At 50.6% G+C, this 27,898-nt stretch overlaps 1 protein-coding gene across 2 annotated transcripts in view; it reads left to right on the top strand.

The window, feature by feature from the left end:
- PRKCD (protein kinase C delta) overlaps positions 1 to 14,309 on the top strand; it is a 29,856-nt gene extending 15,547 nt beyond the window's left edge. The window contains exons 3-19 of one of the 2 annotated variants that reach the window (XM_082638606.1): positions 480 to 613; positions 1,746 to 1,879; positions 3,260 to 3,320; positions 3,495 to 3,657; positions 3,756 to 3,787; positions 4,924 to 5,009; positions 5,262 to 5,391; positions 6,017 to 6,117; positions 7,379 to 7,475; positions 7,656 to 7,753; positions 7,919 to 8,092; positions 8,387 to 8,478; positions 9,046 to 9,108; positions 10,129 to 10,267; positions 10,414 to 10,602; positions 11,198 to 11,326; positions 13,459 to 14,309. In XM_082638606.1, the coding sequence (XP_082494732.1) occupies positions 499 to 613; positions 1,746 to 1,879; positions 3,260 to 3,320; positions 3,495 to 3,657; positions 3,756 to 3,787; positions 4,924 to 5,009; positions 5,262 to 5,391; positions 6,017 to 6,117; positions 7,379 to 7,475; positions 7,656 to 7,753; positions 7,919 to 8,092; positions 8,387 to 8,478; positions 9,046 to 9,108; positions 10,129 to 10,267; positions 10,414 to 10,602; positions 11,198 to 11,326; positions 13,459 to 13,617 (1,962 nt within the window). In that variant the 5' untranslated portion in view covers positions 480 to 498 and the 3' untranslated portion in view covers positions 13,618 to 14,309. Of the gene's footprint in view, positions 1 to 479; positions 614 to 1,745; positions 1,946 to 3,259; positions 3,321 to 3,494; positions 3,658 to 3,755; positions 3,788 to 4,923; positions 5,010 to 5,261; positions 5,392 to 6,016; positions 6,118 to 7,378; positions 7,476 to 7,655; positions 7,754 to 7,918; positions 8,093 to 8,386; positions 8,479 to 9,045; positions 9,109 to 10,128; positions 10,268 to 10,413; positions 10,603 to 11,197; positions 11,327 to 13,458 lie in introns of both variants that reach the window. The other variant, XM_082638605.1, reaches the window with a different exon arrangement.
- Positions 14,310 to 27,898: the final 13,589 nt, after the last annotated feature.

Raw genomic sequence — 27,898 nt, 5'->3', positions numbered from 1 at the left:
CAGGGTACAGGGAGGAAGGGGTGCTGTCCTGCCCATCTTGGCTGGCACCAAGGTGCTATGGCCAGCACATACTAGGTAACAGCCACTGGGTATTAAAGGAGGCATTGAACGACTGACTCCCCAAATGAATGACATGGGAGTCACAGGCTCACGCACCTCCAGGGCCTAGATAGGATTTGGAGAGAAGTGGAAGGGGGCCTCTGAACTGGAGTCAACCGGCAGGGGTGCCCAACAAAGGGGTCAGTGCCAGCCAGATATTGCCCAGTAGGCCTGATGTCGCACCTTCCAATTTCACCAGGGAGGCCACCAATCTAGTCTTAAATAAAACTTCTCAATTTTAATGGTGGCAACTAGGACTAGTGCATTTTAAGCACCACGTGGGCCAAATTCAATGCTGTGGGAGCCCTGGGGGGGAGCGGATACCTGACCACCTCCCAGGGCTGTCCCTGCTGCCCGCCTCACACCTTCTGTCTCCACAGCCCTGCTGCAAGCCCCAACATGGCACCGTTCCTGCGCATCTCCTTCAACTCCTACGAGCTGGGCTCCCTGCAGGCCGCAGATGAGGCAAGCCAACCCTTCTGTGCTGTGAAGATGAAGGAGGCACTCAGCACAGGTAGGGCTGTAGGCTGGACCCTACCTGTGCTGCAGGCACTGGCAGCAGCCAGTGGGGTGGGGAAGCCAGGGCCAGGAGGAGGCAATGGAAGGGGCTGTGCCTTGTTCTCCTAGAGCCTCTGAGGGATCCTTCTCTTCCTTGTCCTCGTCTCCCTGCCCAGCTCAGCTTGCGATGCAGGACAACAGAGGCTACTCACTGCCTGTAGGACCACCTGCACTGGCTACATGGAACCTTCTGTGGAGCTCAGGGCTTCTGGCTCCTCCCCCACTGGTTGTTTCACCCAAGAACAGGCTCCCTGCAGGAGCTCCACATGTCCATCTGTGCCAGGCCCTGTGCTGGGCACTGAGAACACTGCCATGCTCCAGGGCTGACCAGGCCCTGCCCTCATGGGGCTTACAGTCTGGTGGAGGAGGCACACAGTGAATCCTGTGATAGGGAAGTCCAGATGAGGAACCATCCCAGGCTGCAGTCAGGGAGGTCATCCTGGAAGAAGCAAACATCTCACGCCATTCCTTCTTCTACCCTCACCTGGTGAACCCCTGGCTGATCCCTTAGGTCTCAGCTGAGCTATCCCTTCCTCTAGGAAGCCTTCTCTGACCCTTAGGTTGGGGCAGGCCACGTGACCATGGGCGGGTCTAGAACCAGTGACCTTGCCCTCTTCAGTCTCATGACAGCTGTGATTTAATGTTCACTTGAGGGGTGAACTGATTCATGTCTCTGCCCAGGACTAGGACTCTAGGAGGACAGGTACCGTGTTCTTTCCTCCAACACCATGGCTGGCATGTGGGAGCCTGTGGCAGTGTCACTGAGTACATGTCTAAGGGAAGGTGACATCTAAGAGGGGCTAGAGGAAGAGGGTCACAGGAAGAAGGGACAGCAGGAGCAGAGGCCCGGGGTGGAACCTAGCAGGGCACCCGGGGGAAACTGCTGGCGTTTCTGTGCTCTCAGGCAGGTTGTGTGTGAGATAGGGCTGGTGAGGCGAGCAGAGCATGGTCATGAGAGCTGAGGAGTGGAGACTTGGGCCCTGGGGGAGAGAGCAGGCAGATTCCATAGGATGGAAGGCTGTGGGAAGGCCCGGGATTTGAAGCACAGAGGGTCCCTAGCCTGATCTTGCCTTCCTGGCCCATTGCAGAGCGTGGGAAGACGCTGGTGCAGAAGAAGCCCACCATGTACCCCGAGTGGAAGTCCTCGTTCGATGCCCACATCTACGAAGGTCGCGTCATCCAGATCGTGCTGATGCGAGCCGCGGAGGAGCCAGTGTCCGAGGTGACAGTGGGTGTGTCGGTGCTGGCCGAGCGCTGCAAGAAGAACAATGGCAAGGCCGAGTTCTGGGTGAGGGGCACAGCCACAGTCACGCGTGTGTGTGGGCAACGTGAGCGGGTATGGCTGAGGGCACCCGGCCGCTCCGGCCACTGGGGCAGCTCTGTAGCCGACAGCTTGTGTTCGAATCCTGGTCTTGCGATTCATCAGACCCTTCGCCTCTCTTGAGTCTGCTTCTGAATATGTAAAAGGAGAAACTACTAAAAGACCTACGGTGGGGTCAGTTTTGATGGAATGAGCAGCTGGATGCAAAGGGCTTACTGCAGAACCTGGCACGTAGGCAGTGCTAAAGAGAGCCCTCCTTGGTATTACAGCTGCTTTTTTCCCTTTTAATTTTGCAAAGGCAGTATGTGCACATAGTAAAACATATCAAGCTTTATGAAAGGGTGGGTCCTAGCCCCAACACCAGGTCCCCCTTCTCAGAGAACCCCACTGTTCCCAGTTCTGTTTGGAATCTTCACAGATATTCCAAACCCAGGCAGGCATCGGGGAACACCAGTTATGATCTTCCACAGCCGGGGGGGGTTGGGGAGGAGAAGGCTCATGGCCCTCCACTCACCTGCTGAAACCTGGACTCTGCACGCACACGTGGCCATATGTCCCTTGTGGCCACAGGACGTCAGCTCTGGCAGGGCATCCCTGCCCCCTGGGGTTATATGTGGGCTCCTGCAGCCAAGATGTCCCCGCCAGGAAAGACCTGTGACCATGGAGACTCTACTCAGCCTCCAGTGAGGGGTGAAGGAACTGGGCCGAGAGAGGTTGACCCAGGGCTGCACCCACCCTTGAAGAATCCGGCAGAGACTCCTGTTGTGCTCTCTGTCCGCCACCCCAAGGGACACTGTCAGTCACCAGGCCCTGGGGGAGCTGAGGGTCTTGCCCTTAGGACGAGCCAGTCTGTGTGAGGAGAGTGGACAGACAGAGCCCCCGACAGAGAGAGAGAGAGAGAGAGAACCAGCACGCTGTGTCAGTATGCGTGTGTCTGTGTGTCTGCATGTGTGGGGGCATGCGGTGCCTCCATTCTAAGATCCTTGTGAAGCGGGCAGCCGGGGGTGGGGGCGGGGAGTTTCCCTTCCCACTCTGTTCCCTGGGCCATGTGGCCAAGCTGGGTGTGGGCTGGATCCTTTTACTTCCCCAAATGTAATAATACTCCTGGGTGAGGGCTGGGGGCGGGGCTCAGGGGTGGGGCCCTGCCCACTCTGGGCAGACAGGTGTCTGGCTAGGCTGCTGGGACTCCCTGGCCCTTCAGGGACCAACCATGGGAGCGGGTTCTGAGTCTGGCTTGGCCCAGGCTCGCCCTCATTGACTCCCCCACCCTTACTCCTGCAGCTGGACCTGCAACCCCAGGCCAAGGTGTTGATGTCTGTGCAGTATTTCCTGGAAGACATAGGTAAGCCCCTCCCTACCTGGGCTGGGGACGGAGGTTCAGAGGCCAGAGCCAGAACGGAGGTTTAGGGAAGCAGCCTCCATTGGCAGAGTCTGTCCAGGACTGCCCTGGGAGGAACTGAAGGGGTGTGGCCCCTCCCGTGGGCTGGGGCTGACTTCACTGCTACCCGGCCCCCAGATTGCAAGCAGTCAATGCGGAGTGAAGACGGGGCCAAGTTCCCAACGATGAACCGCCGTGGAGCCATCAAACAGGCCAAAATTCACTACATCAAGAACCACGAGTTTATCGCCACCTTCTTTGGACAGCCCACTTTCTGCTCTGTGTGCAGAGACTTTGTCTGGTGAGACTGGCTGTGTCCGCTGGGGTGGGGTGGGTGAGGGAGGGCCCCCATCCCCGGTGCTTCCCCTCACTCACCCTGCCTGGGTACTTGCCTTTCAGGGGCCTCAACAAGCAAGGCTACAAGTGCAGGCGTAAGTGTCTCCACAGCCCGGTCTGTATGCACATGTGTGTGCACGCATGTGCCTGCGTGCCTTCACAGAGAAGCCTGTGTCCCTGTGTTGGGACGGTGTGTCTGGATGAAGCCTGTGCTTGAGTGTGTGCACATGAGGCTTTCCATGTGGTAGCGTGTGTGTGGACGGCGGCTGCGTCAGTGAGTGCTGGAGCCGGCGTGTCTCTTCCCAGCGCTTCCCGTTCAGTGACATCACGTTGGCGGCCTGAAATAGGCCCCGGTGGAGTATGTACACAGAATCTGCCAGTGCTGCACATCGGGGCTCTTTCCCCCAAGAGAGGCTATTAGACCTTTGCCAGCACATCCCTGGCTGCATGTGCTTCTGTTGAGAGCTGTGTGCATCTGTTACACACGTATGAGCACACCCTTCTCTATGGCCCTCGGTGCATGCATGAGGCAGTGTGGACCGGTGGTGGTGAGCACAGGCTCTGGAGCCAGCCTGCCTGGGTCTGAATCCCAGCTCTACCACTTCCTAGCTGTAGGACCTTAGACAAAGTTACTTAACCTCTCTGTGCCTCAATTTCCTCATCTGTAAAATAGGGACAATAGAGTCATTGTGAAGATCAAATGGGATAAAATATGTAAAGCTGTATTTTAAGTGTGGCTGGTGCCCGGTAAGCATTCTATGTAAGAAGGTTTGTCATTATATATGCTGTGTACGTGTATCTGAGTGCCTTTGTGTTGGGGTGCATCTGTCAGTGTGTGTGTGTGTGTGTGTGTGTGTGTGTGTGTGCGCGCGTGCTTAAGAGCTGTTTGCTGTCCTGAGCCACAAAGAGGGCTCCCCTGCCTCTAGTTCTCTCACTGCCATGCCCCCCTCCCTGCCCACCGGGACTCCTTGAGCCTTTCCTAACCTCTGAGACCCCCCCCCAGATCGACCTGTCCTCCCCGCCGCATCCTTCCCAGACTCCTCCCACAGGGACTGACCGGAGGAGAGAAAAGTCAAGCTCTAGGCCGAGGGCTCCGTGTGGTGAGGGTGTGGGTGGTCGGGGAGCACGGGGGCTTTGTGTGGAGGGCAGGACTGGGCCAGAGGGCACCAGCTCACAGACTCTGCCCCTCCGGGGCCTTCCCGTCCCCTTCCTGGGCCTGGGCCTCCTCAAGAATGCAACGCTGCCATCCACAAGAAATGCATCGACAAGATCATTGGCCGGTGTACGGGCACTGCAGCCAACAGCCGGGACACCATAGTGAGGCCGGGCCCAGGGCAGGGCGGGAGGGATTCGAGCTCTCCCCACCCCTTCCCTGTGGGGTCACCCTTCCTCCCCGTTTTCCTTCTTCCTTCCTTCCCCTGGCTTGGCCCCTGAGATCCCTGGATTTCCCAGTCCCCACAGAGCCCTCTTGGGTATCTTGCCATGCATGGGGTTGGGTCAGGGAGAGTTAGGGGGTGAGGGGCTGGAGCTGGCATGTGACCCTTGATCTGTGACATCCCGCACCCCTAGTTCCAGAAAGAACGTTTCAACATTGACATGCCACACCGGTTCAAGGTTTATAACTACATGAGCCCCACCTTCTGCGACCACTGCGGCAGCCTGCTCTGGGGGCTGGTGAAGCAGGGATTAAAGTGTGAAGGTGCGTGCCGGCTAGGGCGGGGGCTGCGGCGGAAGTGGGAGGGGGGCCCACCCGGACCCCGGAAGCTGAGACCAGCTGAGGCTGCCTTTGCCCCCTCACTCGGGGACTCTCATGTGGGTGAGGCCTCCTGGCCCCTCCCCACTGGCCCGACTGACTCTGTCATTTACTGCTGTGTGACCGTCAGAAGGTGGCCCCACCGCTGAGAGCTCCACGTCCTCAAGTATAAAATAGGCGTTAGAGTCGAGTCGGCCCCAGAGAGTCACCGAGGGGAAGGCGGAAGGTGCTCCCTGGCCGGGGCTGTCTTGCCCCTCCCCCACCTCAGGCTTCACTGAAATGAGAGACATCTGGAGGAAAAGTGACTTGTCTAGCTTGTCCCAGACATTTGTTTTTTCTTTTTCTTCTTTAAATAATGAAAGATTTGAGGTGCTCGTGATGGCTTCAGATACATCTTTTTCTAAAGGCAGGAAACCCCGCAGACCCTGCCAAAAGCCCTCGTCTCTCCTGCTCTCTCCTCCATCCCTCCCTGCCCTTGGCTGGGCCTGGGACAAGGGGACAGTTTTCTTGGAGCCTGCTGGCTGCCTGACTGGGCGGGGGCCCTGATGGCTCTGCTTCTCTCCCACCCCAGATTGTGGCATGAACGTGCACCATAAGTGCCAGATGAAGGTGGCCAACCTCTGTGGCATCAACCAGAAGCTCTTGGCCGAGGCTTTGAACCAAGTCACCCAGGTGGGCAGGCACTGTGGGAACCCTGGACAGAGGGTGGCAGGGTTGGGGACGAGTCAGGGCTCATGCCCACTCCTGGGGAACTGCAGTGAGGGGCGTTTATACATAAGACCCTACTTCTGGAAGATCCAGTTCAAGGATTGGACATTAGAGGGTGGTGGGCTCGTTCTCCTAAGAAATCAGTTATTCAAGCAGTGCTTTTCCTGAGGGTGAACCTGGATGACTGCAAGGTTGCAACACTTGGAACTGAAGCCTTTATGTGTATATGTTTGTTTTTTTTTAAAAAGAGTTTAGGGCTTCCCTGGTGGCGCAGTGGTTGAGAGTCCGCCTGCCGATGCTAGGGGACACGGGTTCGTGCCCCAGTCCGGGAAGATCCCACATGCCGCGGAGCGGCTGGGCCCGTGAGCCATGGCCGCTGAGCCTGCGCATCCAGAGCCTGTGCTCCGCAACGGGAGAGGCCACAACAGTGAGAGGTCTGCGTACCTCAAAAAAAAAAAGAGTTTACCTAAAATCTCTTTTTCCTCCTTTACTTTTTATTTTTAATTAATTAATTTATTTTTGGCTGTGTTGGGTCTTTGTTGCTGCATGCGGGCTTTCTCTAGTTATGGCGAGCAGGGGCTACTCTTCATTGTGGAGCACGGGCTCTAGGCGTGCGGGCTTCAGTAATTGTGGCTCGCGGTCTCTAGAGCACAGGCTTAGTAGTTGTGGCACATGGGCTTAGATGCTCCTCGGCATGTGACATCTTCCTGGACAAGGGTTCGAACCCGTGTGCCCTGGATGGGCAGGTGGATTCTTAACCACTGCGCCACCAGGGAAGTACAGTGTGTACGTGTTTTGTGTGTGTGTGTTTGGGTATGGGTGGAGCTTGAAGGAGGCCACAGAACTTTAAGATTCTAGAATCTATCACAAGTGAGGAAAAACAAAAAAAGTGAAGGCAACACAAATAAAAATCTATTGAGTAAGTGGCTGGGAAGTTAGGGTTCAATTTCCAGAACTTTTGTTTGTAATCAGTGCCTTCCAGACCACCCAGGCGTCTCTGTGCCGGAAGTGTGTGTGTGTGTGTGTGTGCGTGCGCGCGTGCATGCATGTGTGCACTTGTTCACACATGTGTACATGCACATGCACTGTCTGGGGTCCCGGGCTCTGCCCCTGCTGTCCCCCATTGGTATTGAGGGTAGAGTTATGGATGGTTGGGGTCCTCCCTCTGTGTTGGGAGTTCTGACCATGGTATGACTTCTGGCCCCCCAACCCCTACCCCCTCCAGAGACCTGCCCGGAGGTCGGACTCCGAGACTGCAGAGACTGTTGGGATCTACCAGAATTTTGAGAAGAAGCCAGGAGTCTCTGGAGATGATATCCAAGGTGAAGCTGTGCCCATTCCTTCCAGGAAAGCCCCTACCCCCCCACGCCAGCATGGGACCCAGCCTCTCCACACAGTTGAGTGCAACTGGAGAGGAGGCACCTCTGTGGGGAGGGACCCAGCAGGGGAGGCCCACCCTCTGGACATGAGACACGAGTCTGAAGCAGCTGTCTCTCGGGCAGGAACTGGGACCTACGGCAAGATCTGGGAGAGCAGCACCACGTGCAGCATTGAGAACTTCACCTTCGTCAAGGTCCTGGGCAAAGGAAGCTTCGGGAAGGTGAGGGCCCCATGGCCCTGGGGCAGGCAGCCCGAGGGACCTGGGCTCGGTAGCCAAGGGGCACCTGCTTCCCACCCTCCCTGGGTGCTTCCGGGTTGGGTTGGGCCGTGCGCCCTGACCTTTGGTCCGAACCTCCCCTGCTCAGCACCTCTGCCCATCTGTCAGGTGCTGCTCGCAGAGCTGAAGGGCAAAAAGGAATTCTTCGCCATCAAGGCCCTCAAGAAGGACGTGGTTCTGATCGATGATGACGTGGAGTGCACGATGGTGGAGAAGCGGGTGCTGGCGCTCTCCGGGGAGAATCCCTTTCTCACCCATCTCTTCTGCACCTTCCAGACCAAGGTGCCGGCCCGCCCACTATCAGTGCCCCTGGCCCACAGCCCCCCTCAGCTGCTCAGGTCGAGGCCATGTCTCCCATTGAGATTCTCCAGGGTAGGGCCCAGTCTTCTTCCTCAGACCACTTAAGGCAAGGCTGAGTCCCCCTTCCTCAGACTCCTCAGGGCAGGGCCGTTCTTCCCCCTCACATCCGCCAGGGCAGATGTCCCCTGCTTCCTTTTGGGGCTTGCCCCTAGTGGTCCTCAGTGAGGGAGCTTCCTGCTGCCTTCTGTGCCTCTGCTCACCACCCTCCCCCAACAGGACCACCTGTTCTTTGTGATGGAGTTCCTCAATGGGGGCGACCTGATGTATCACATCCAGGACAAAGGCCGCTTCGAGCTCTACCGTGCCACGTACGCGAGGCCCTGTCGGGGGAAGAGCCCTCTGCCCATCTGCCTTCCATTCCTTCTTCCCTCCCCCTAATGAAGCCAGCCTGGGCTGGAGCTGGGGTTGGAGAGACTTGGGGTGGCCAGGGCCATCCCCCGCCCCATGTGGGAAGCTAGGGGTGAGGGGTGAACTATGGCTGGGAACACAACCTAGACATGCCAGGTCCTGTCCCCTCCCTGGGCCTCAGCGGGTGGTTGATCCTGCACAATGCAGGACCCAGGTGGGTGGCCCCCAAACTAGCATGCACCCCCAGACTGTGTGTGTGTGCACATAGGCATATCTATATAAATGCATACACTCTTAGGACAGAGAATTGTCTCATTTGGAGCTTTTTTCTTCACAATTTTCTTTTCTGCCTTGGCTACCAGCCCCTACTTGCCTGATACAAGATGTGCTTGATCAGGACCAGGTTGTCCGTGGAGTTATTTTCAGCATTTCCTGTCGCTGGGGGTGGGGATGAAGACCCAGGGAGAAGCAGGGGCTGCTCACAGAAATCTCAGGACACTTTGTGTGTGTGTGTGTGTCTCATCCAGGTTTTATGCGGCTGAGATAGTCTGTGGACTACAGTTTCTACACCAGAAAGGGGTCATTTACAGGTGCGGGGATGGGAAGGTGGGGGGTGTTTAGGAGGGGAGGCCCCAACCCCATCATATCCTCTGAAATGCTCTGAGTGGATCCCGGTCCAGCTGTGGCCCCATCTCCTCTTGGAGTCAGTCTTTAGTTGGGTATTTGCTTAAACCACCTACTCCATTGCTACAATTCCTTGTGGCCCCTTAGCTGAGGCTGGCACAGCTCCAGGGACTGGGAACTCCCTGCCCATACTCGACACCTTTGGCGGGAGCGCAGCACTGACTGGTATGGTGTCTCCCTCCCTCGGAGCCATCAGTCTCCCTCTGCAGCTGCATCTGAGCACTCTGAGGTTCCACCAATGGGTTCAGGTTTCATAAATTCTCACCCAATAAATGACAGTCCCATCCTGCCATGGATTAATATGTACTCATCCAAAAGGCTGAGCCCGTGCTGTGTGTACTATTGTGGGATGATCCCAAGGTATGTTGTCAAGTGGAAAACCAATCCATGGGACAGTGCATATTGGGTGTTAGGGGCCAAGCTGTAAAAGGTGGCATGAGATGCACATTGTAATGTGCTGTCCGTGCCTGGACTCAGTCTAGGGAGGGCCCGGCAAGCGAGGTTAGTGGAAGATGGGCCTTGTGCTGTTCTGCTTTTCTGGTGCTTGTTACCGTGTGCCTAAGTTACCTACTCAACTACCTACATAAAATAGACGGGCTCCCTGCCCTTGTGGAGTCTGACAAACCTGAGTCCAGGGCGCTTCCACAGCTGACTAGCTGGGTGACCCTAGGCAAGTGATAGCACCTCGCTGAGCCTCATTTTGGGCTTCAGGAAGTAGGATGGTGTGTGTCCAGCACACAGCACACAGTAGGCAGCTTGCAGGAAGCACCTGTGTTTAGCACCTCTTTCCCCTCCTCTTCCTCATTCCCTCGTCCCCTGGAGAGAGTCCTAGGCTTTCCGGGCTGACAATGGGGACATGGGAGGGGACTACGGGGAGGAGGGGAATTGGACCCTAACGACTCCCTTTTCCTATCCTCTCCCCGCAGGGACCTTAAGCTGGACAACGTGATGCTGGACCGGGACGGCCACATCAAGATTGCTGACTTCGGCATGTGCAAGGAGAACATGTTCGGGGACAAACTGGCCAGCACCTTCTGCGGCACCCCTGACTACATCGCCCCCGAGGTGAGTGGCACCCTCCCAGCCCCGCCTCTGGCTGACACCTTGTCTCCACAGGTGGCGATGTCCCAGTCACAGCCGAGAGGCTGAGGAGGGCTGGCCGGGGCTTGTGCTCCAGGGCCCCCTCAGCTCCGGCACCCACTCTGCCCCAGATCCTGCAGGGCCTGAAGTACTCATTCTCCGTGGACTGGTGGTCCTTTGGAGTCCTTCTCTATGAGATGCTCATTGGTCAGTCCCCCTTCCACGGTGATGATGAGGACGAACTCTTTGAGTCCATCCGTGTGGACTCACCATATTATCCCCGCTGGATTACCAGGGAGTCCAAGGATATCCTGGAGAAGGTAGGAGCCCCTGGGCTGGGCTGGCAGGGGCAGGAGCTGGCAGACGCCAGGTCACGGGAATGCCAGAAGCCTCCTGTCTCAGGGATGGCAGCCTCACCAGTGCTCCGGTCCTAACACATTGGGGGGTCACTCTCCTGCCACGTTCCTGGGACCTCCTGTCTATGTTCCCTGCACTGAATCAGCCTGGCCTGGCAATGATGGGCTTGGGGTCAGAAGACAGGTAGACCTTAGGCTAAACTCTGAGTCTATCTCCTTATCTACAAAATGAGGCCAGAAGAGAACCTTTCTCACAGAGTTTTGGGGAAAAAACCATAAATGTATGATGCCAGGCAGATGGTAAACACCCAATAAGGGCTACTGCTTTTACTCACAAGTCCCACCAGCTGAGAGTCCTGGCAGCCCCAGTCCACGCCCTATTTCTCCACCAGGCCTGGGACCAGAGACCAGAGAGGACTTCTCAGCCCCAGAGGCCCTGGGCTGTGACACCAGGCTGGGCTGGACCAGCCTGGGCACCCCTCGGCCTGCTTGGGGGTTTTCTGAGGCTCCCATTTCCTACAGCCCTCGGGTGCTAACCAGGTTCCCTGCTGCATTGCAGCTGCTTGAACGGGATACGACCAGGAGGCTGGGAGTGACAGGGAACATCAAAATCCACCCCTTCTTCAAGACCATCAACTGGGCTCTGCTGGAGAAACGTGCAGTGGAGCCACCCTTCAAGCCCAGAGTGGTACGTGATCCCACTCCAGTGGGGGCTGCCCACTCAATGTTGTCCCTCACTGCCTTCCGGAGTGGACTACTCCTGCTTTGCCCTGCCTCTCTCCTGCATCATTCACATGCTCTCCCCCTCTCCCTTCTTCTAGCAAATCTGCTTTCCCAACCTCCTTGGCACACTGAGCCACAGCCTCTACCCTCATATCCTCACCATCTCTCCTCAGTCAGTCATTCAACAAACATTGGTGACAGTGGATCCAGCCACCCTTTAGCATACATTCTTTAAACCCACTGTGTGCAGGGGAGTAAGCCTTGGGGATCAGAGTTAAGGCCCCCCTCCCTCCATCTACCCATCTATCCAATCCATTTTCCAAAAAATACCGGAAATGCTGAGTGCCCTCTGGGTGCACAGCACTGTGCTGGGCTGCATAGCGAAGTGGGAGGCCCAGTCCCAGAGCTAGAGGGGCCCCAGCTCCTCAGACAGATAGGAAACTTGCACACTGATGGTCATTTGTGATAAATGACAGCACTACAAGACAATGCCACACACAATCAGTTGCCACTGGGAGGGTCTGTGGGCAGGTGCCCAAGATGCAGAGATCGGGGTGGGTCTGAGAGGAAATGGGATGTCGGCAGGGCTGGGGAAGCTCGGCCAGGCCAAGGGCAGATGGGAGGTATTCCAGGTAAAGGAGGGATGGTTTGCATAAAGGCCTAGAATCTAGAGAACCCGCCAAGGAGCCAGCAGGAGAGCAGAGGCAGGCTGGACTTCTCAGAAGTTGAACTCTGTGGCCCTTCTCTGATCGCAGGTCTTCCCTCCCTTCCCCTTTCTCTCCTTTGCTCCCCCTCCTCTGTCAGGACACGCTGTTCCCACTGAGCAGCCTGCGTAATGTGCCCCCGTGTTTGTGTCTTGAAGCCGCAGAGCACCCCCCATTCCAGGGATCTCAAACTCAGTGCCTCCTGCCCTGGGCACGTCACTACCAGGCCAGGCCAGCTGTGGGAAAATCACACAGCCTGCTTTCAGTGTCTCGCTTTTGATAGAAAGAGGGATAGATTGATTTTAAATAACACCAGGCAGCTGATGGGCAGCCCCTGTCAGTGGGAAGTGGGGCCTGTGATGAGCTGGCCAAGTGGTTTCAGCACCAAGAGTGGGCGGTCATGCCAGGAAATGGGCCTAGGGCTGCTCTGCTCTGTCAGTTTTCAAAGAAGCCAGAAACCAGGATTTTTATGTCAAATTGCCGTGTTTTTTTTTTGTTTTTTTTTTTTTTTTTTGCTGTACGCGGGCCTCTCACTGTTGTGGCCCCTCCCATTACGGAACACAGGCTCCGGACGTGCAGGCTCAGTGGCCATGGCTCACGGGCCCAGCTGCTCCGCGGCATGTAGGATCTTCCCGGACCGGGGCACGAACCCGTGTCCCCTGCATCAGCAGGCGGACTCTCAACCACTGCGCCACCAGGGAAGCCCCAAATTACCCAATTTTAAAATATTGGCTCAAATGCCATTAAAACCCATGGCTAGTCAAAATGGTTGTACCTGCAGCTCAGTTTGGCCTGAGGGCCACCAGCTTAAGACCTCTTTCAATCACCCTTTCGTTGTACCTTCAGAAGCAGAGAGTTGGCAAACTTTTCCTGTGAACAGCCTGATAGTAAATATCTTAGGCTTTGGAGGCCGGATAGTCTCAAGGCAGCCATAGACGGTATGTCAGTGAGTGGGTGTGGCTGGGTACTAATAAAACTTTATTTATGGATGCCGAACTTTGAATTTCATTTAATTTTCACATGTCATGAAGTGTTATTCTCCTTTTGATTTTTTCCTAAACATTTAAAATGCAAAAGCCAGCCTTAGCTTGTGGGACCTACAAAAACAGGTGGTGGGTGGGCTTTGGCCCAGGGGTGTGGTCTTCTAGAACCCTGCTTGGGTGGATGCCCACCTTTCCTCCTCCAGGCCCCCTGCTGGCTTCCCTCATTCCCTTGGTAACAGCATCCACCTTCCAGCGGAAAGACTCTCTTTTCTGTTCTAAATAAGGACAGCTCTGGCTTGGCCCAGTCCAACAGGGATTATGGCTCCGGGAATGGGTCCCCGGAACGTCAGGAGCCCATGGGAAGGTTGCCCTTTGGGTCCTGCTTACGCACCCCTGCCTTCTGCTTGCAGAGGTCCCCTGGAGACTACAGCAACTTCGACCAGGAGTTCCTGAACGAGAAGCCGCGCCTCTCCTACAGCGACAAGAACCTCATCGACTCCATGGACCAAACAGCGTTTGCCGGCTTCTCCTTTGTGAACCCCAAATTCGAGAGGCTCCTGGAAAATTGAGGTTGCCAGACATGTGCCCCCAACCCACCCCAGCCAGGGAGCCTGGGTCAGCCAGCACGGCCTGCTGACCTGGCCCAGGCAGAGCAGGCAGGGCCCCCCACTTCATCGGCACCTGCCTGTCCCCCACGATAAGCAGCAGTGTGATTGTCATAATTTCTGCTGCTGCCTGTCTCCCTCGTCCCCCAGAGAGGCCTCAGCTCCTGTCTGGCTGGGCTTTCATGGTACTTCCTCTGTGAATTGTATGTGAATTTGCTTTTCCTCTGCCCTCAGAGGGAAATTGTAAATCCTGTGTTTCATTACTTGAATGTAGTTATCTATTGAAAAAAATATGTAATATATACACATATACACGCACATATATATATATATATATGTGTATGTATATATATATATATATATATATATATATGGGCTGTATATATTGCTCAGTAGAGAAAAATGTGGGGGACTGGTAATATGTTGATCTTTTAAAATATATATATATTATATATATGACGCACACCCTCCCCACCTCCCACCACCCCCCCAACCCAAAAAAAAAAAAAAAAAAAAGGAGCACAAGCTGTTTGAACCGCCAGGTTCTTTTATTTGTGTGTCTAAATAAACACCAACTGATACCGACCTGGCTGTCGGGACATGTTTCTCCCAGGAAGCTGGTGGCTGCTGCTCCCACTTCTGGCAGCTCTGTCTTGGAAGTTAAACCGAGCTGTTAGCTGCAGATGCAGACCCCTGGGCTTTCATGCAAATGTGTTTGTATTTATGGGTTTCCTCTGGCTCCAGAGCCGTGGGCCAAAAGCAGAAAACTTTTCTGGGTGGCTGAGGGAGCCCCAGGTGTCTCTGTGGGGTGATGGGAGGAGGTGGGACCAGCTGCAGAGAGTCTATCTCAGAAGAGTGAGGGGCGAGCGCTGAAAAGCAGGACAGTGCAAGGTCTGGCCGGGAGACGTGAGCAAAGTCGTCGAGGCCAGCCCAGACTGGTGAGGAGGACAGGGGAGAGGAAGGAAATACAGCTCAGGCTTCAGACAGCTCTAGATTCAAGTTGCAGAGTAGCCAAAAGGTACGGCTTTTAAGATGTCACTTAATCATTTGAAACCTCCGTTTCCTCATCTGTAAAATGGGGACAAAGCAAGGCGGTACTCGGTGTAACTCCTCATCTCACGTTTGTCCCTGCCCTTGCCACAGAGGCGTCTGTGTCTGAGTTCTAGAATCTATATCTCAGGAGCTCTTTCCTACCTGGGGACAGGGAGGGGACCAGGGTAGGAGAAAAAAGTGAGAAAATACCGAGTGGCCGGGTTGAGGTTGAGAGACTTGTTCAGTGTGCCCGTGTGCAGCGAGGAAACTGGTGGCAGCCGGTGTCCCCCTGAACGTGCAGCTCTCTGTCCCCATCACTTCAACACCCACTCTCGGCTTCCTGTTCCTTCCTCTCCACCTCTCTCTGAGCACAGGCCTCAGGCAGGGCCCTCCCTCCAGCCCCTCTGGTCCAGCCCCCGGCCCTCGTCCCTGGTGGTGAGCGAGGTGCCCCCAGTGCCGGATTGGCTGGCCCTGGCAGCCAAGCAGCTGACTTCGAGCAAGCTCATTTTTCTGGGCTGAGGTACAAGTTTCCACAGCTGGAGAGGAGCCGGATGAGGGGGGGCTGATGCTGTGGGAATTGGGGGCCGAGGCCTCCCCAGAGAGACCTAAGTGTCCCCCTGTCCGTTCCACCTGCCACCCTCTCAGGAAACACTTGAATCCTTGCTCTGCGTCCAGCAGTGAAAGCCCCAGAAGTGGGGCTTTTTCCCCTTGGGCTCACAGTCAGGTGGGGGAGACACAGTGTGACATGGGCTGTGCTGGGGAATGCTGGGGCTGTGAGAGCCCAGAGGAGGAGCCTGGGGACCCCTGTTCTCTACTTCTGTTGCACAGGCCCCAGAAGCCCCCGGGGTGGTCCAGAGTGTGTTTAGAACAGAACTACAGTTGGTGAGTGAATTCAGAGCCTGTCCTATCGTCCTGCAGCTCCAAGGCAGAGTCGTGCAGCCAGAGCCCATTTCCTCCTGCGTGGGCTGGGAGACTAAGTCATTTTTCAGCCAGAGGCTGTGGAGGGTGGCGGGAAGAATGGAAGTGTGAGTTCTACTCTGCTTCCCACACACTGTAACCACCATGAGTTTCTTCCTTAGGCCTCAGTTCCTCATCTGTAAAACGGGACCATTACTCCCTACTGGCTCTTGGAGCTCCCGGCTCTGGGGAACCCCTCAGAGACTGATGCTCGGTACCCCATGGGGCCGGGCAAAGCCTGGGGGACGGGGAAGCAGCTGCCAGGGATGCTGCCAAACTGCCTGGGAAGCTGTGCGGCTCAAGGCCTGTTCCCAGAGTTGCGTAGGCACCAGGCCTGACGGGTGGCCCAGGAAATGCCTCTCATGGCTGGGCCCGGAGCTGCGCTTTCACTGGGAACTGGGGGTCTGGAAGACGGCCCTCCACCTGCCAGGTAGGTGTGTAGGCAGAGCAGCGAGCTTGGCCTCCACCTGAAATGTGTACCAGGCCGCACACTCACAGCCAAGTAAACACAGTTGCAGGAGGGCCTGCAGGCAGGAGCAGGGCTCTGCTGTCAGATACCCCTGGTTTCAAGCCCTGCATGTCCCTAGTTGTGTGACCTCAGTGAGTGACAACCTCCTGGAGCTCCAGTTTCCTTTACTGTAAAATGGGGATGCAGGCAGACTTCATTTTACTGCACTTCGCTGTACTACACTTTGCAGACATCACGTTCTTTACAAATTGAAGGTTTGTGGCAACCCTGTTTGGAGCAAGTCGATCGGCACCATTTCTCCAACAGCATTTGCTCACTTCGTGCTTCTGTGTCACATTTTGGTAATTCTCTTAATATTTCAAATTTTAAATTATTATTATATTTGTTATGGTGATCAGTGATGTCTGATGTTACTATTGTAATTGTTTTGCAGCACCACCAACTGTGCCCATATAAGAACTTAATACGAACTTCCTGGTAGTCCAGTGGTTAGGCTTCTGCGCTTCCACTGCAAGGAACATGGGTTCAATCCCTGGTCGGGGAACTGAGATTCCACATGCCGCACAGCGCAGCCAAGAAAAACGCAAAAAGATAAGAATCCACCAGCCAATGCAGGGGACACAGGTTCGAGCCCTGGTCTGGGAAGATCCCACATGCCACGGAACAACTAAGCCCGTGGGCCACAACTACTGAGCCTGCGCTCTAGAGCCTGCAAGCCACAACTACTCATAGAGCCCACGTACCACAACTACTGAAGCCCATGCGCCTAGAGCCTGTGCTCCACAACAAGAGAAACCACCACAATGAGAAGCCTGCACACCGCAACAAAGAGTAGCTCCTACTCGCTGTAACTAGAGAAAGCCTGTGTGCAGCAACGAAGACCCAACGCAACCAAGATAAATAAATAAATTTATTTTTTTTTAAAGGAAATACATTTCACAAGGCTATAGCTGCCACATATAGTGATTCCTCTGATGGATCTGAAAATTGAAAACCTTTTGGAAAAGATTTACCATTCTAGATGTCATTAAGACATTTGTGATCCAGGGAAAGAGGTCAAAATAACATTAAGAAGAGTTTGGAAGAAGTTGATTCCAACCCTCATGGACGACTTTGAGGGGTTCAGGACTTCAGTGGAGGAAGTCACTGCAGATGTGATGGAAATAGCAGAAGAACCAGAGTTAGAAGTAGAGCCTGAAGATGTAACTGAATTGCTGCAATCTCAGGATAAAACTTTTAACGAACGAGGAATTGCTTCTTATGAATGAACAAAGAAAGTGGTTTCTTGGGATGGAATCTACTCCTGGTGAAGATGCTTTGAAGATTATTGAAATGACAACAAAGGATTTAGAATATTACATAAACATAGTTGATAAAGCAGTGTCAGGGCTTGAGAGGATTGACTCCAATTCTGGAAGAACTTCTACTGTGAGTAAAATGCTATCAAACAGCACTGTGTACTATAGAGAAATCATTCATGAAAGGAAGAGTCATTTGATATGGCAAACTTCATTTTTGTTTTATTTTAAGAAATTGTCACAGCTTCCTCAATCTTCAAGCAGCCACCACCTTGATCAGTCAGCAGCCATCAACATCGAGGCAAAACCTTCCACCAGCAAAAAGATTACAACTTGCTGAAGGCTCAGATGATGGTTAGCATTTTTTAGCAATAAAGTACTTTTTAATTAAGGTATGTACATTGCTTTTTAAGACCTAATGTTATTGCACTTAATAGATTACAGTATAGTGTAAACATAACTTTTATATGTACTGGGAAACCCAAAATTTTTTGTGACTCATGTTTTATTTCGGTGGTCTGGAACCGAACTCGTAATATTTCCGAGGTATGCGTGTAACTATGCTGATGCTTGTGGACTAGGATGATTTCTGTAAGTGCATCCCACGGTCTCAGGACACAGTAGATGCTTAGTAAACAGCAGCCACTGTGACCCCATCCCCTCAAGGGGATGAAACACGCTCAGGATAGCGGGCCTGTCAGCTGCACATCAGAACCCGTGGGGCTTTTGACCAGACTGCAGGAGGGCACCTTGGCAGTTTCAGTTAAAACCTAAGATGCGGGAATTCCCTGGCAGTGATTAGGACTCTGCGCTTCCACTGCAGGGGGCACAGGTTCGATCCCTGGTCTGGGAACTAAGACCCTGCAAGCCATGTGGCGTGGAATGAATGAATGAATGAATGAACCCTAAAGTGCACCCACCCCATTGCTCAGCAATCTCCCTTCCCAAGCAGAGCTACCCAGAGGAGTCTCACCCACAGGCCCTAGGAGGCTGGCCCAGGATGCCCACCACCTCGTGGATTAATTGGGAAAAACTGGAAGCAAGCAGAACACCCAGCACCTGGGGAGGTGGTTAAATACTTTCCTGATGTGGAAAATGGTGCAGGGCCAAGGAATCAAGATGAGCAAGTTAGAGAACCAGAACTTCCGAGTGATTCCACCCTGTGGTTCCATGTGCCAGCTTGTGAGGGCACCCAAAGGTGGAATGAAGGATGAATGAGTGAATGAATGCATGGGCTGTGCAGACCACAATCCCTTTAAGGCAGGGGCTCTCACAGCGTGCAAAGCACACTGATAAGACACACCCTTTATGCCAAGTTCTAGCCAGCAGGTCTCAGCCCTGACTGTACATAGGAATCCGATGCCCAGGCTGCCCCGCGTCTAGTTCTAGGTGATCTCTGGAAGGGACCCCACGTTAGTATTGCTAAAGCGCCCCACGGTCCAACGGGGACCAGGATTGAGAGCCAGTTGGTTGAGATCTGGGAATCTGCATTTCACCCAGTCGTCCTGGTGGAGCAAGGAGATGCGGCTGTGAGTGGGCCACACCCTGGAAGGCGAAGTCGCCAGCCAGTACCTCCCAGCCCCTGTGTGTGGAAGGCTCCACCGCTGGACCCTGGGACCCCTGCGTGAGCGCCCATCACAGGCGGAAGATCGGTGGGCCCTAAGGGAGGGAGCCTGCGGCGGCCCCGGGAAGCTACAGTGCCCTCTGGTGGCCGGCAGGCTTGCAGGCCCAGGGAGGACCGTTTTGTGCCAGGTACAGTGCTCGGTTCCTAAACCACCTCCTGTCATTAGTCCCTGGGGAAATAGTCCAGCAAGGGGGTGCCCGAGGACCATTTTGAAGAGATTCAGAGATGTGGAGGTTACACATCTAGACAGCTCCCCTGGCATTAAGAGGGTCTCTGGGCTGCCCCAAATCTCAACCCCATTCCATCACACAATTAGAATCCCATTTCCCCAATTTCTTCCTTACTAAGGTGTGAATGACTGATATGAGCTCCCCTCCCCCTGCTCTGGAGGCATGGGTAAGGAGTCGGTAAAACAAGGGTGGCTGCCAATCCTGCCTTGTGACATTAGAAGCGACAGGTGACCAAACCCCAGGAACTCATAAGTCAGTGTCCTCCAGCTGGCAGGTGGCATTGACCCATTGTCCCAGCTGAGGGTTGGGACATGGTTCAAGAGCAAGACAGCTGTGGCCAACCACAGACCTTTAGAAACCTGCCATCGATAGTATTGGCAAAACCTCTCTGAGCCACTTCCTGGATTTAAATCATGAGTTTCATTTTCATAGGAAAATGAAAAAGGAATGTCTCAAAAATTAAGCCAATTAGACCCACTTTGCATCAATGATAAGTTCAAAATAACTCATTTCACAAAATGCTTGCATTCCATTAAAAATGGATCTTGTTAGCTTAATTGTTCTTGAGCGCTCTGTTTGGAAATCTCTTTTTTCTTTAAAAAAAGAAAGAAAGATTGTCTTTAAACCCTGGCTCAGGTTTGCAGTAGCTGGATATCAAATGCTCCTTTTTATATTGGACCCATACTCAGACTCACCTAGCGTGGGCCAGGAAGTGGCAGCGCTGATGACAAACTATGGGATGCAGACTTGGAGTCAGATCTGGGTCTACACCTGCCTGTCCCATCCCTCCACTGTTACTCGCCCTCTCTGAGCCTCAGTTTCTTCCCCTATAGCTTATGCATAATAATATCTGCTTTACAGTGTTGTTATGAGGGTGAAGCTTGGAAAACTCTTCGTGCAGCCCGGCACACAGTGAGTACTCAGGAAATCTAAGACTATTGTTCTTATTCTTAACTCTGTGAACATCTTCCATGTCTTCAAGCATGTTTGCCTAACAACAGTGCTGTAGGTACAAGGCATGGCTGGGCCCAGGCTAGTGTCCGGGAATCTTGTAGAAAGGAGACACAATTTTCCTGGATGGGAATGGAGTGAAGAGCCCTGGACTGCGAGTCAGGAGTAGGTTCCAGACCTGGCAGCAGGGTCTGTCTCCCCTTTCGTTACTGTGGGCTTTGGGCCATCAGCCAGCTCCACAGCAGGAAAATGAGAGTCTAAGGCTGATGTGAGTGGCAGGTGGGTCTCATGTGGTTTTAAATTATGAAAAAGAAAATTTGAATATCAAATGCCCCAGTTCTTGCTAGGTGGGGTGACGTTCAAGCATGGGGCAGAGCCTCTGCTTAGGACCCACCCAGAAGTGGAGAGGCAGCACATCCAAAGGGCTGCCTCTGGAGTGTGGAGTTCCGGAGTTTGGAGAGTCCTCCTCGTACCCCCGCCCCAACAAACTGCCAGGAAGAAAGAAGTATGAGTCATAGGAAAATAAAAAAGGAATGTCTCAAATCTCGTACGACTCATTATTGATTTCAGAACTTGAGTTGGATTGAAGAATGAGTACAAATAGAGGATTGGTTCAAGATGGCAGAGTAGAAGGACGTGCTTTCACTCCCTCTTGCAAGAACACCAGAATCACAACTGACTGCTGAACAGTCATCGACAAGAAAACACTGAAACTCACCAAAAAAGATACCCCACAGAAGTCCACCCACTGGACTGAAGGTTCTGAGCCCCATGTCAGGCTTCCCAACCTGGGGGTCCAGCAATGGGAGGAAGAATTCCTAGAGAATCAGACTTTGAAGGCTAGCGGGATTTGATTGCAGGACTTCTACAAGGCTGGGGGAAACAGAGACTCCACTCTTGGAGGGCACACACAAAGTAGTGTGTACATCGGGACACAGGGGAAGGAGCAGTGACCCCATAGGAGACTGAACCAGACCTACCTGCTAGTGTTGGAGGGTCTCCTGCAGAGGCAGGGGGTGGCTGTGTTTCACCGTGAGGACAAGGACACTGACAGCAGAAGTTCTGGGAAGTACTCCTTGGTGTGAGCCCTCCCAGAGTCTGCCATTAGCCCCACCAAAGAGCCCGGGTAGGCTCCAGTGTTGGGTCGCCTCAGGCCAAACAACCAGCAGGAAGGGAACTCAGCCCCACCCATCACAGACAAGTGGATTAAAGTTTTACTGACCTCTGCCCACAAAAGCAACAGCCAGCTCTACCCAGCACCAGTCCCTCCCATCAGGAAACTTGCACAAGCCTCTTAGATAGCCTCATCCACCAGAGGGCAGACAGCAGAAGCAAGAAGAACTACAATCCTGCAGCCTGTGGAACAAAAACCACATTCACAGAAAGATAGACAAGATGAAAAGGCAGAGGGCTATGTACCACATGAAGGAACAAGATAAAACCCCAGGAAAACAACTAAATGAAGTGGAGATAGGCAACCTTCCAGAAAAAGAATTCAGAATAATGATAGTGAAGATGATCCAGGACCTCGGAAAAAGAATGGAGGCAAACATGGAAAGGATGCAAGAAATGTTTAACAAAGACCTAGAAGAATTAAAGAACAAACAAACAGAGGTGAACAACACAATATCTGAAATGAAAAATACACTAGAAGGAATCAATAGCAGAATAACTGAGGCAGAAGAACAGATAAGTGACCTGGAAGACAGAATGGTGGAATTCACTGCTGCGGAACCAAATAAAGAAAAAAGAATGAAAAGAAATGAAGACAGCCGAAGAGACCTCTGGGACAACATTAAATGCAGCAACATTTGCATTATAGGGGTCCCAGAAGAAGAGAGAGAGAAAGGACCTGAGAAAATATTTGAAGAGATTACAGTCAAAAACTTCCCTAACATGGGAAAGGAAATAGTCACCCAAGTCCAGGAAGCACAGAGAGTCCCATACAGGATAAACCCAAGGAGAAACACTGAGACACATAGTAATCAAATTGGCAAAAATTAAAGACAAAGAAAAATTATTGAAAGCAACAAGGGAAAAATGACAAATAACATACAAGGGAACTCCCATAAGGTTAACAGCTGATTTCTCAGCAAAAACTCTACAAGCCAGAAGGGAGTGGCATGATATACTTAAAGTGATGAAAGGGAAGAACCTACAGCCAAGATTACTCTACCCGACAAGGATCTTGTTCAGATTTGATGGAGAAATCAAAAGCTTTACAGACAAGCAAAAGCTAAGAGAATTCAGCACCACCAAACCAGCTCTACAACAAATGCTAAAGGAACTTCTCTAAGTGGGAACCACAAGAGAAGAAAAGGACCTACAAAAACAAACCCAAAACAATTAAGAAAATGGTAATAGGAGCATACATATCGATAATTACCTTAAACATGAATGGATTAAATGCTCCAACCAAAAGACACAGGCTTGCTGAATGGGTATAAAAACAAGACCCATATATATGCTGTCTACAAGAGACCCACTTCAGACTTACGGGCGCATTCAGACTGAAAGTGAGGGGATGGAAAAAGATATTCCATGCAAATGGAAATCAAAAGAAAGCTGGAGTAGCAATACTCATATCAGATAAAATAGACTTTAAAATAAAGAATGTTACAAGAGACAAGGAAGGACACTACATAATGATCAAGGGATCAATCCAAGAAGAAGATATAACAATTATAAATGTTATAAATTATTATACATTATAAATATATATATGCACCCAACATAGGAGCACCTCAATACATAAGGCAACTGCTAACAGATCTAAAAGAGGAAATCGACAGTAACACAATAATAGTGGGGGACTTTAACACCTCACTTACACCAATGGACAGATCATCCAAACAGAAAATTAATAAGGAAACACAAGTTTTAAATGACACAATAGACCAGATAGATTTAATTGATATTTCTAGGACATTCCATCCGAAAACAGCAGATTACACTTTCTTCTCAAGTGCGCACAGAACATTCTCCAGGATAGATCACATCTTGTGTTACAAATCAAGCCTCAGTAAATTTAAGAAAATTGAAATCATATCAAGCATCTTTTCTGACCACAACACTATGAGATTAGAAATCAATTACAGGCTACTAGAGAAAGCCCGTGTGCAGCAACAAAGACCCAACACAACCAAAAATAAATAATAAATAAACTAATCAATTTTTTTTTAAAAAAAGAAAGAAACAGGGGAGTACACCTGAAACTAACACAGCATTGTAAATCAACTATACGCCAATAAAACTTTTTTAAAAATCAATTACAGGGGAAAAAATGTAAAAAACACAAACACATGGAGGCTAAACAATACATTACTAAATAACCAAGAGCTCACTGAAGAAATCAAAGAAGAAATCAAAAATACCTAGAGAAAAATGATAATGAAAATACAATGATCCAAAACCTACGGGATGCAGCCAAAGCAGTTCTAAGAGGGAAGGTTATAGCTATACAAGCCTACCTCAAGAAACAAGAAAAATCTCAAATAAACAATCTAACATTACACCTAAAGGAACTAGAGGAAGAAGAACAAACAAAACCCAAAGTTAGCAGAAGGAAGGAAATAATAAAGATCAGAGCAGAAATAAATGAAATAGAAACAAAGAAAACAACAGCAAAGATCAATAAAACTAAAAGCTGATTCTTTGAGACGATAAACAAAATTGATAAACCATTAGCCAGACTCATCAAGAAAAAGAGGGAGAGGTCTCAAATCAATAAAATTAGAAATGAAAAAGGAGAGGTTACAACAGACACTGCAGAAATACAAAGTGTCCTAAGAGACTACTACAAACAACTCTATACCAATAAAATGGACAACCTGGAAGAAATGGACAAATTCTTAGAAAGGTATAATCTTCCAAGGCTGAACCAGGAAGAACTAGAAAATATGAACAGACCAATCACAAGTAATGAAATTGAAACAGTGATTAAAAATCTTCCAACAAACAAAAGTCCAGGACCAGATGACTTCACAGGGGAATTCTATCAAACATTTAGAGAAGAGCTAACACCCATCCTTCTCAAACTCTTCCAAAAAATTGCAGAGGAAGAAACACTCCCAAACTCATTCTATGAGGCCACCACCACCACCCTGATACCAAAACCAGACAAAGATACTACAAAAAAAGAAAACTAGAGACCAATATCACCGATGAATATAGATGCAAAAATCCTCAACAAAATACTAGCAAACAGAATCCAACAACACATTAAAAGGATCATACACCATGATCAAGTGGGATTTAACCCAAGGATGCAAGGATTCTTCAATATATGCAAAGCAATGGATGTGATACACCATATAAACAAATTGAAGAATAAAAACCATATGATCATCTCAATAGATGCAGAAAAAGCTTTTGACAAAATTCAACACCAATTTATGATAAAAACCTCTCCAGAAAGTGGTCATAGAGGGAACCTACCTCAACATAATAAAGGCTATATACGACAAACCCACAGCAAACATCATTCTCAATGGTGAAAAACTGAAAGCATTTCCTCTAAGATCAGGAACAAGACAAGGATGTCCACTCTCGCCATTATTATTCAACATAGTCTTGGAAGTCCTAGCCATGGCAATCAGAGAAGAAAAAGAAATAAAAGGAATCCAAATTGGAAAAGAAGAAGTAAAACTGTCACTGTTTGCAGATGACATGATACTATACATAGAGAATCCTAAAGATGCCACCAGAAAACTACTAGAGCTAATCAATGAATTTGGTAAAGTTGCAGGATACAAAACTAATGCACAGAAATCTCTTGCATTCCTATACACTAATGATGAAAAATCTGAAAGAGAAATTAAGGAAACAGTCCCATTTACCATTGCCACAAAAATAATAAAATACCTAGGAATAAACCTACCTAGGGAGACAAAAGACCTGTATGCAGAAAACTATAAGACACTGTTGAAAGAAATTAAAGATGATACCAACAGATGGAGAGATATACCATGTTCTTGGATTGGAAGAATCAATATTGTGAAAATGACTATACTACCCAAAGCAATCTACTGATTCAGTGCAATCCCTATCAAATTACCAATGGCATTTTTTACAGAACTAGAACAAAAAATCTTAAAATTTGCATGGAGACACAAAAGACCCCGAATAGCCAAAGCAGTCTTGAAGGTAAAAAACGGAGCTGGAGGAATCAGACTCCCTGACTTCAGACTATACTACAAAGCTACAGTAATCAAGACAATATGGTACTGGCACAAAAACAGAAATACAGATCAATGGAACAGGATAGAAAGCCCTGAGGTAAACCCACACACCTATGATCAACTAATCTATGACAAACGACACAAGGATATACAATGGAGAAAAGACCGTCTCTTCAATAAGTGGTGCTGGGAAAACTGGACAGCTACATGTAAAAGAATGAAATTAGAACACTCCCTAACATCATACACAAAAATAAACTCAAAATGGATTAAAGACCTAAATGTAAGACCGGACACTATAAAACTCTTAGAGGAAAACACAGGAAGAACACTCTTTGAGATAAATCACAGCAAGATCTTTTTTGACCCACCTCCTAGAGTAATAGAAATAAAAACAAAAATAAACCAATGGGACCTAATGAAACTTAAAAGCTTTTGCAAAGCAAAGGAAACTACGAACAAGACAAAAAGACAATCCTCAGAATGGGAAAAAAATGTTTGCAAACGAATCAATGGACAAAAGATTAATCTCCAAAATATATAAACAGCTCATGCAGCTCAATATTAAAAAAACAAACAACCCAATCCAAAAATGGGCAGAAGACCTAAATAGACATTTCTCCAAAGAAGACATACAGATGGCCAAGAAGCACATAAAAAGCTGCTCAACATCACTAATTATTAGAGAAATCCAAATCAAAACTACAACGAGGTATCACCTCACACCAGTTAGAATGGGCATCATCAGAAAATCTACAAACAACAAATGCTGGAGAGGGTGTGAAGAAAAGGGAACCCTCTGGCACTGTTGGTAGGAATGTAAATTGATATAGCCACTATGGAGAACAGTACGGAGGTTCCTTTAAAAACTAAAAATAGAATTACCATATGACCCAACAATTCCACTACTGAGCATATACCCAGAGAAAATCGTAATTCAAAAAGACACATGCACCCCAATGTTCACTGGAGTACTATTTACAATAGCCAGGTCATGGAAGCAACCTAAATGCCCACTGACAGAAGAATGGATAAAGAAGAGGTGGTACATATATACACTGGAATATTACTTAGCCATAAAAAGGAACAAAACTGGGTCATTTGTAGAGACGTGGATGAATCTAGAGACTGTCATACAGAGTGAAGTAAGGCAGAAAAAGAAAAACAAATATTGCATATTACCGCATATATGTGGAACCTAGAAAAATGGTACAGATGAACCGTTAGGAGGGCAGAAATAGAGACACAGAAGTAGAGAAAAAACATATGGACACCAAGGGGGGAAAGTGGCAGGGGGGTGAGGGTGGTGGTGTGATGAACTGGGAGATTGGGATTGACATGTATACACTGATGTGTATAAAATGGATGACTAATAAGAACCTGCTCTATAAAAAAATAAAGAAAATTAAAAAAAAAAAAGCCCCAGTTCTTGGCAAAAACTAAAATCAAATGACATGAAAGGTAGTAATTCCCACTGTCACAAAATTCCATTGAAAGTTGCCACAGCAGCAGAATGAGCGACAGATGCCTGGAGGTCTCCCCTTCTCCACGCCCTCTTGTTTGGTCTTAGGGCCACACTAAAACCTCTCCCTCACCCCTCAGGACCTTGCCCAGCATGTTCCAGAGGCAGAGCTGGAGAGCCTCCTGGGAGCCCCCAAATCACGTCCAGGATGCAGATACACAGGTTGGGCTGATGTTTCTTGAGCAGCTACTAAGGTCAGATCCTGCATTGGAGGCTTTCTAGTGTATTTGTGGTCATGTCTCTGAAATGAAGGCTGGACTCGTCAATTCACTCTGTGAGCATTTAGTAAGCACTGAGTGCATGTCAGGGCTCTGCAGCATGGTGGGAAACTGTGCAAATGAGGAACAGGCTTGTGGTCTCCTGGGGGAGGCAGGTGTGTAAGCAAATTACAGTACAGGGGAGGGTGGGGGTCAGGGTGTCCACTGGGGCTGTGGGTGGCCAGAGGAAGTACCGGCTTTTCCTGGGAGGGCAACAGGGACTGGAAAGGCCTCCTGGAAGAGGAGACATTTAATCCTGAGATCCAAAGAATGAGTAGGTCCCACTGTTGGACCTGCAACACTTTTATTAAAGTCTGCTAATACCAAGTTTTGCTGAGATGCAAAGCTGCGGGTCCCTGTTAGCAATCGTGGGAACATAATTGGCCTCATTCCCCCAGAAGGCAACTTGGCACCCTTTGGGACTGCTGAAGACCCAGGCTTCTTGCTGGAGAAAGGCTTGGTCACGACACTGCGAGCCACACAGGTAAGATTGTTCATTGCCACACTGTAAAATGCAAAATTGGAAACAACCGAATGTCCACACAGGAGACTAAATGGAGAACTGGAGGTGAGTTCGTGCAGTGGATATGGAGCCTCCGCCTTCACAGTGGACAGGGCTGCCAGCTTCAACACCGACTGACTCTCAAACCCACGTTAAGAGGAAATGTGGAAGAATATGTGTGGGGTGATGAAACAGGGCAGCGCAGAGCTGCACGAGCTCAGGG

The sequence above is a fragment of the Mesoplodon mirus genome, assembly GCF_964341445.2.
Source record: "Mesoplodon mirus genome assembly, chromosome: 12".
NCBI classification, from domain to species: domain Eukaryota; kingdom Metazoa; phylum Chordata; class Mammalia; order Artiodactyla; family Ziphiidae; genus Mesoplodon; species Mesoplodon mirus.
This window is presented reverse-complemented; position numbering and strand designations above follow the sequence as displayed.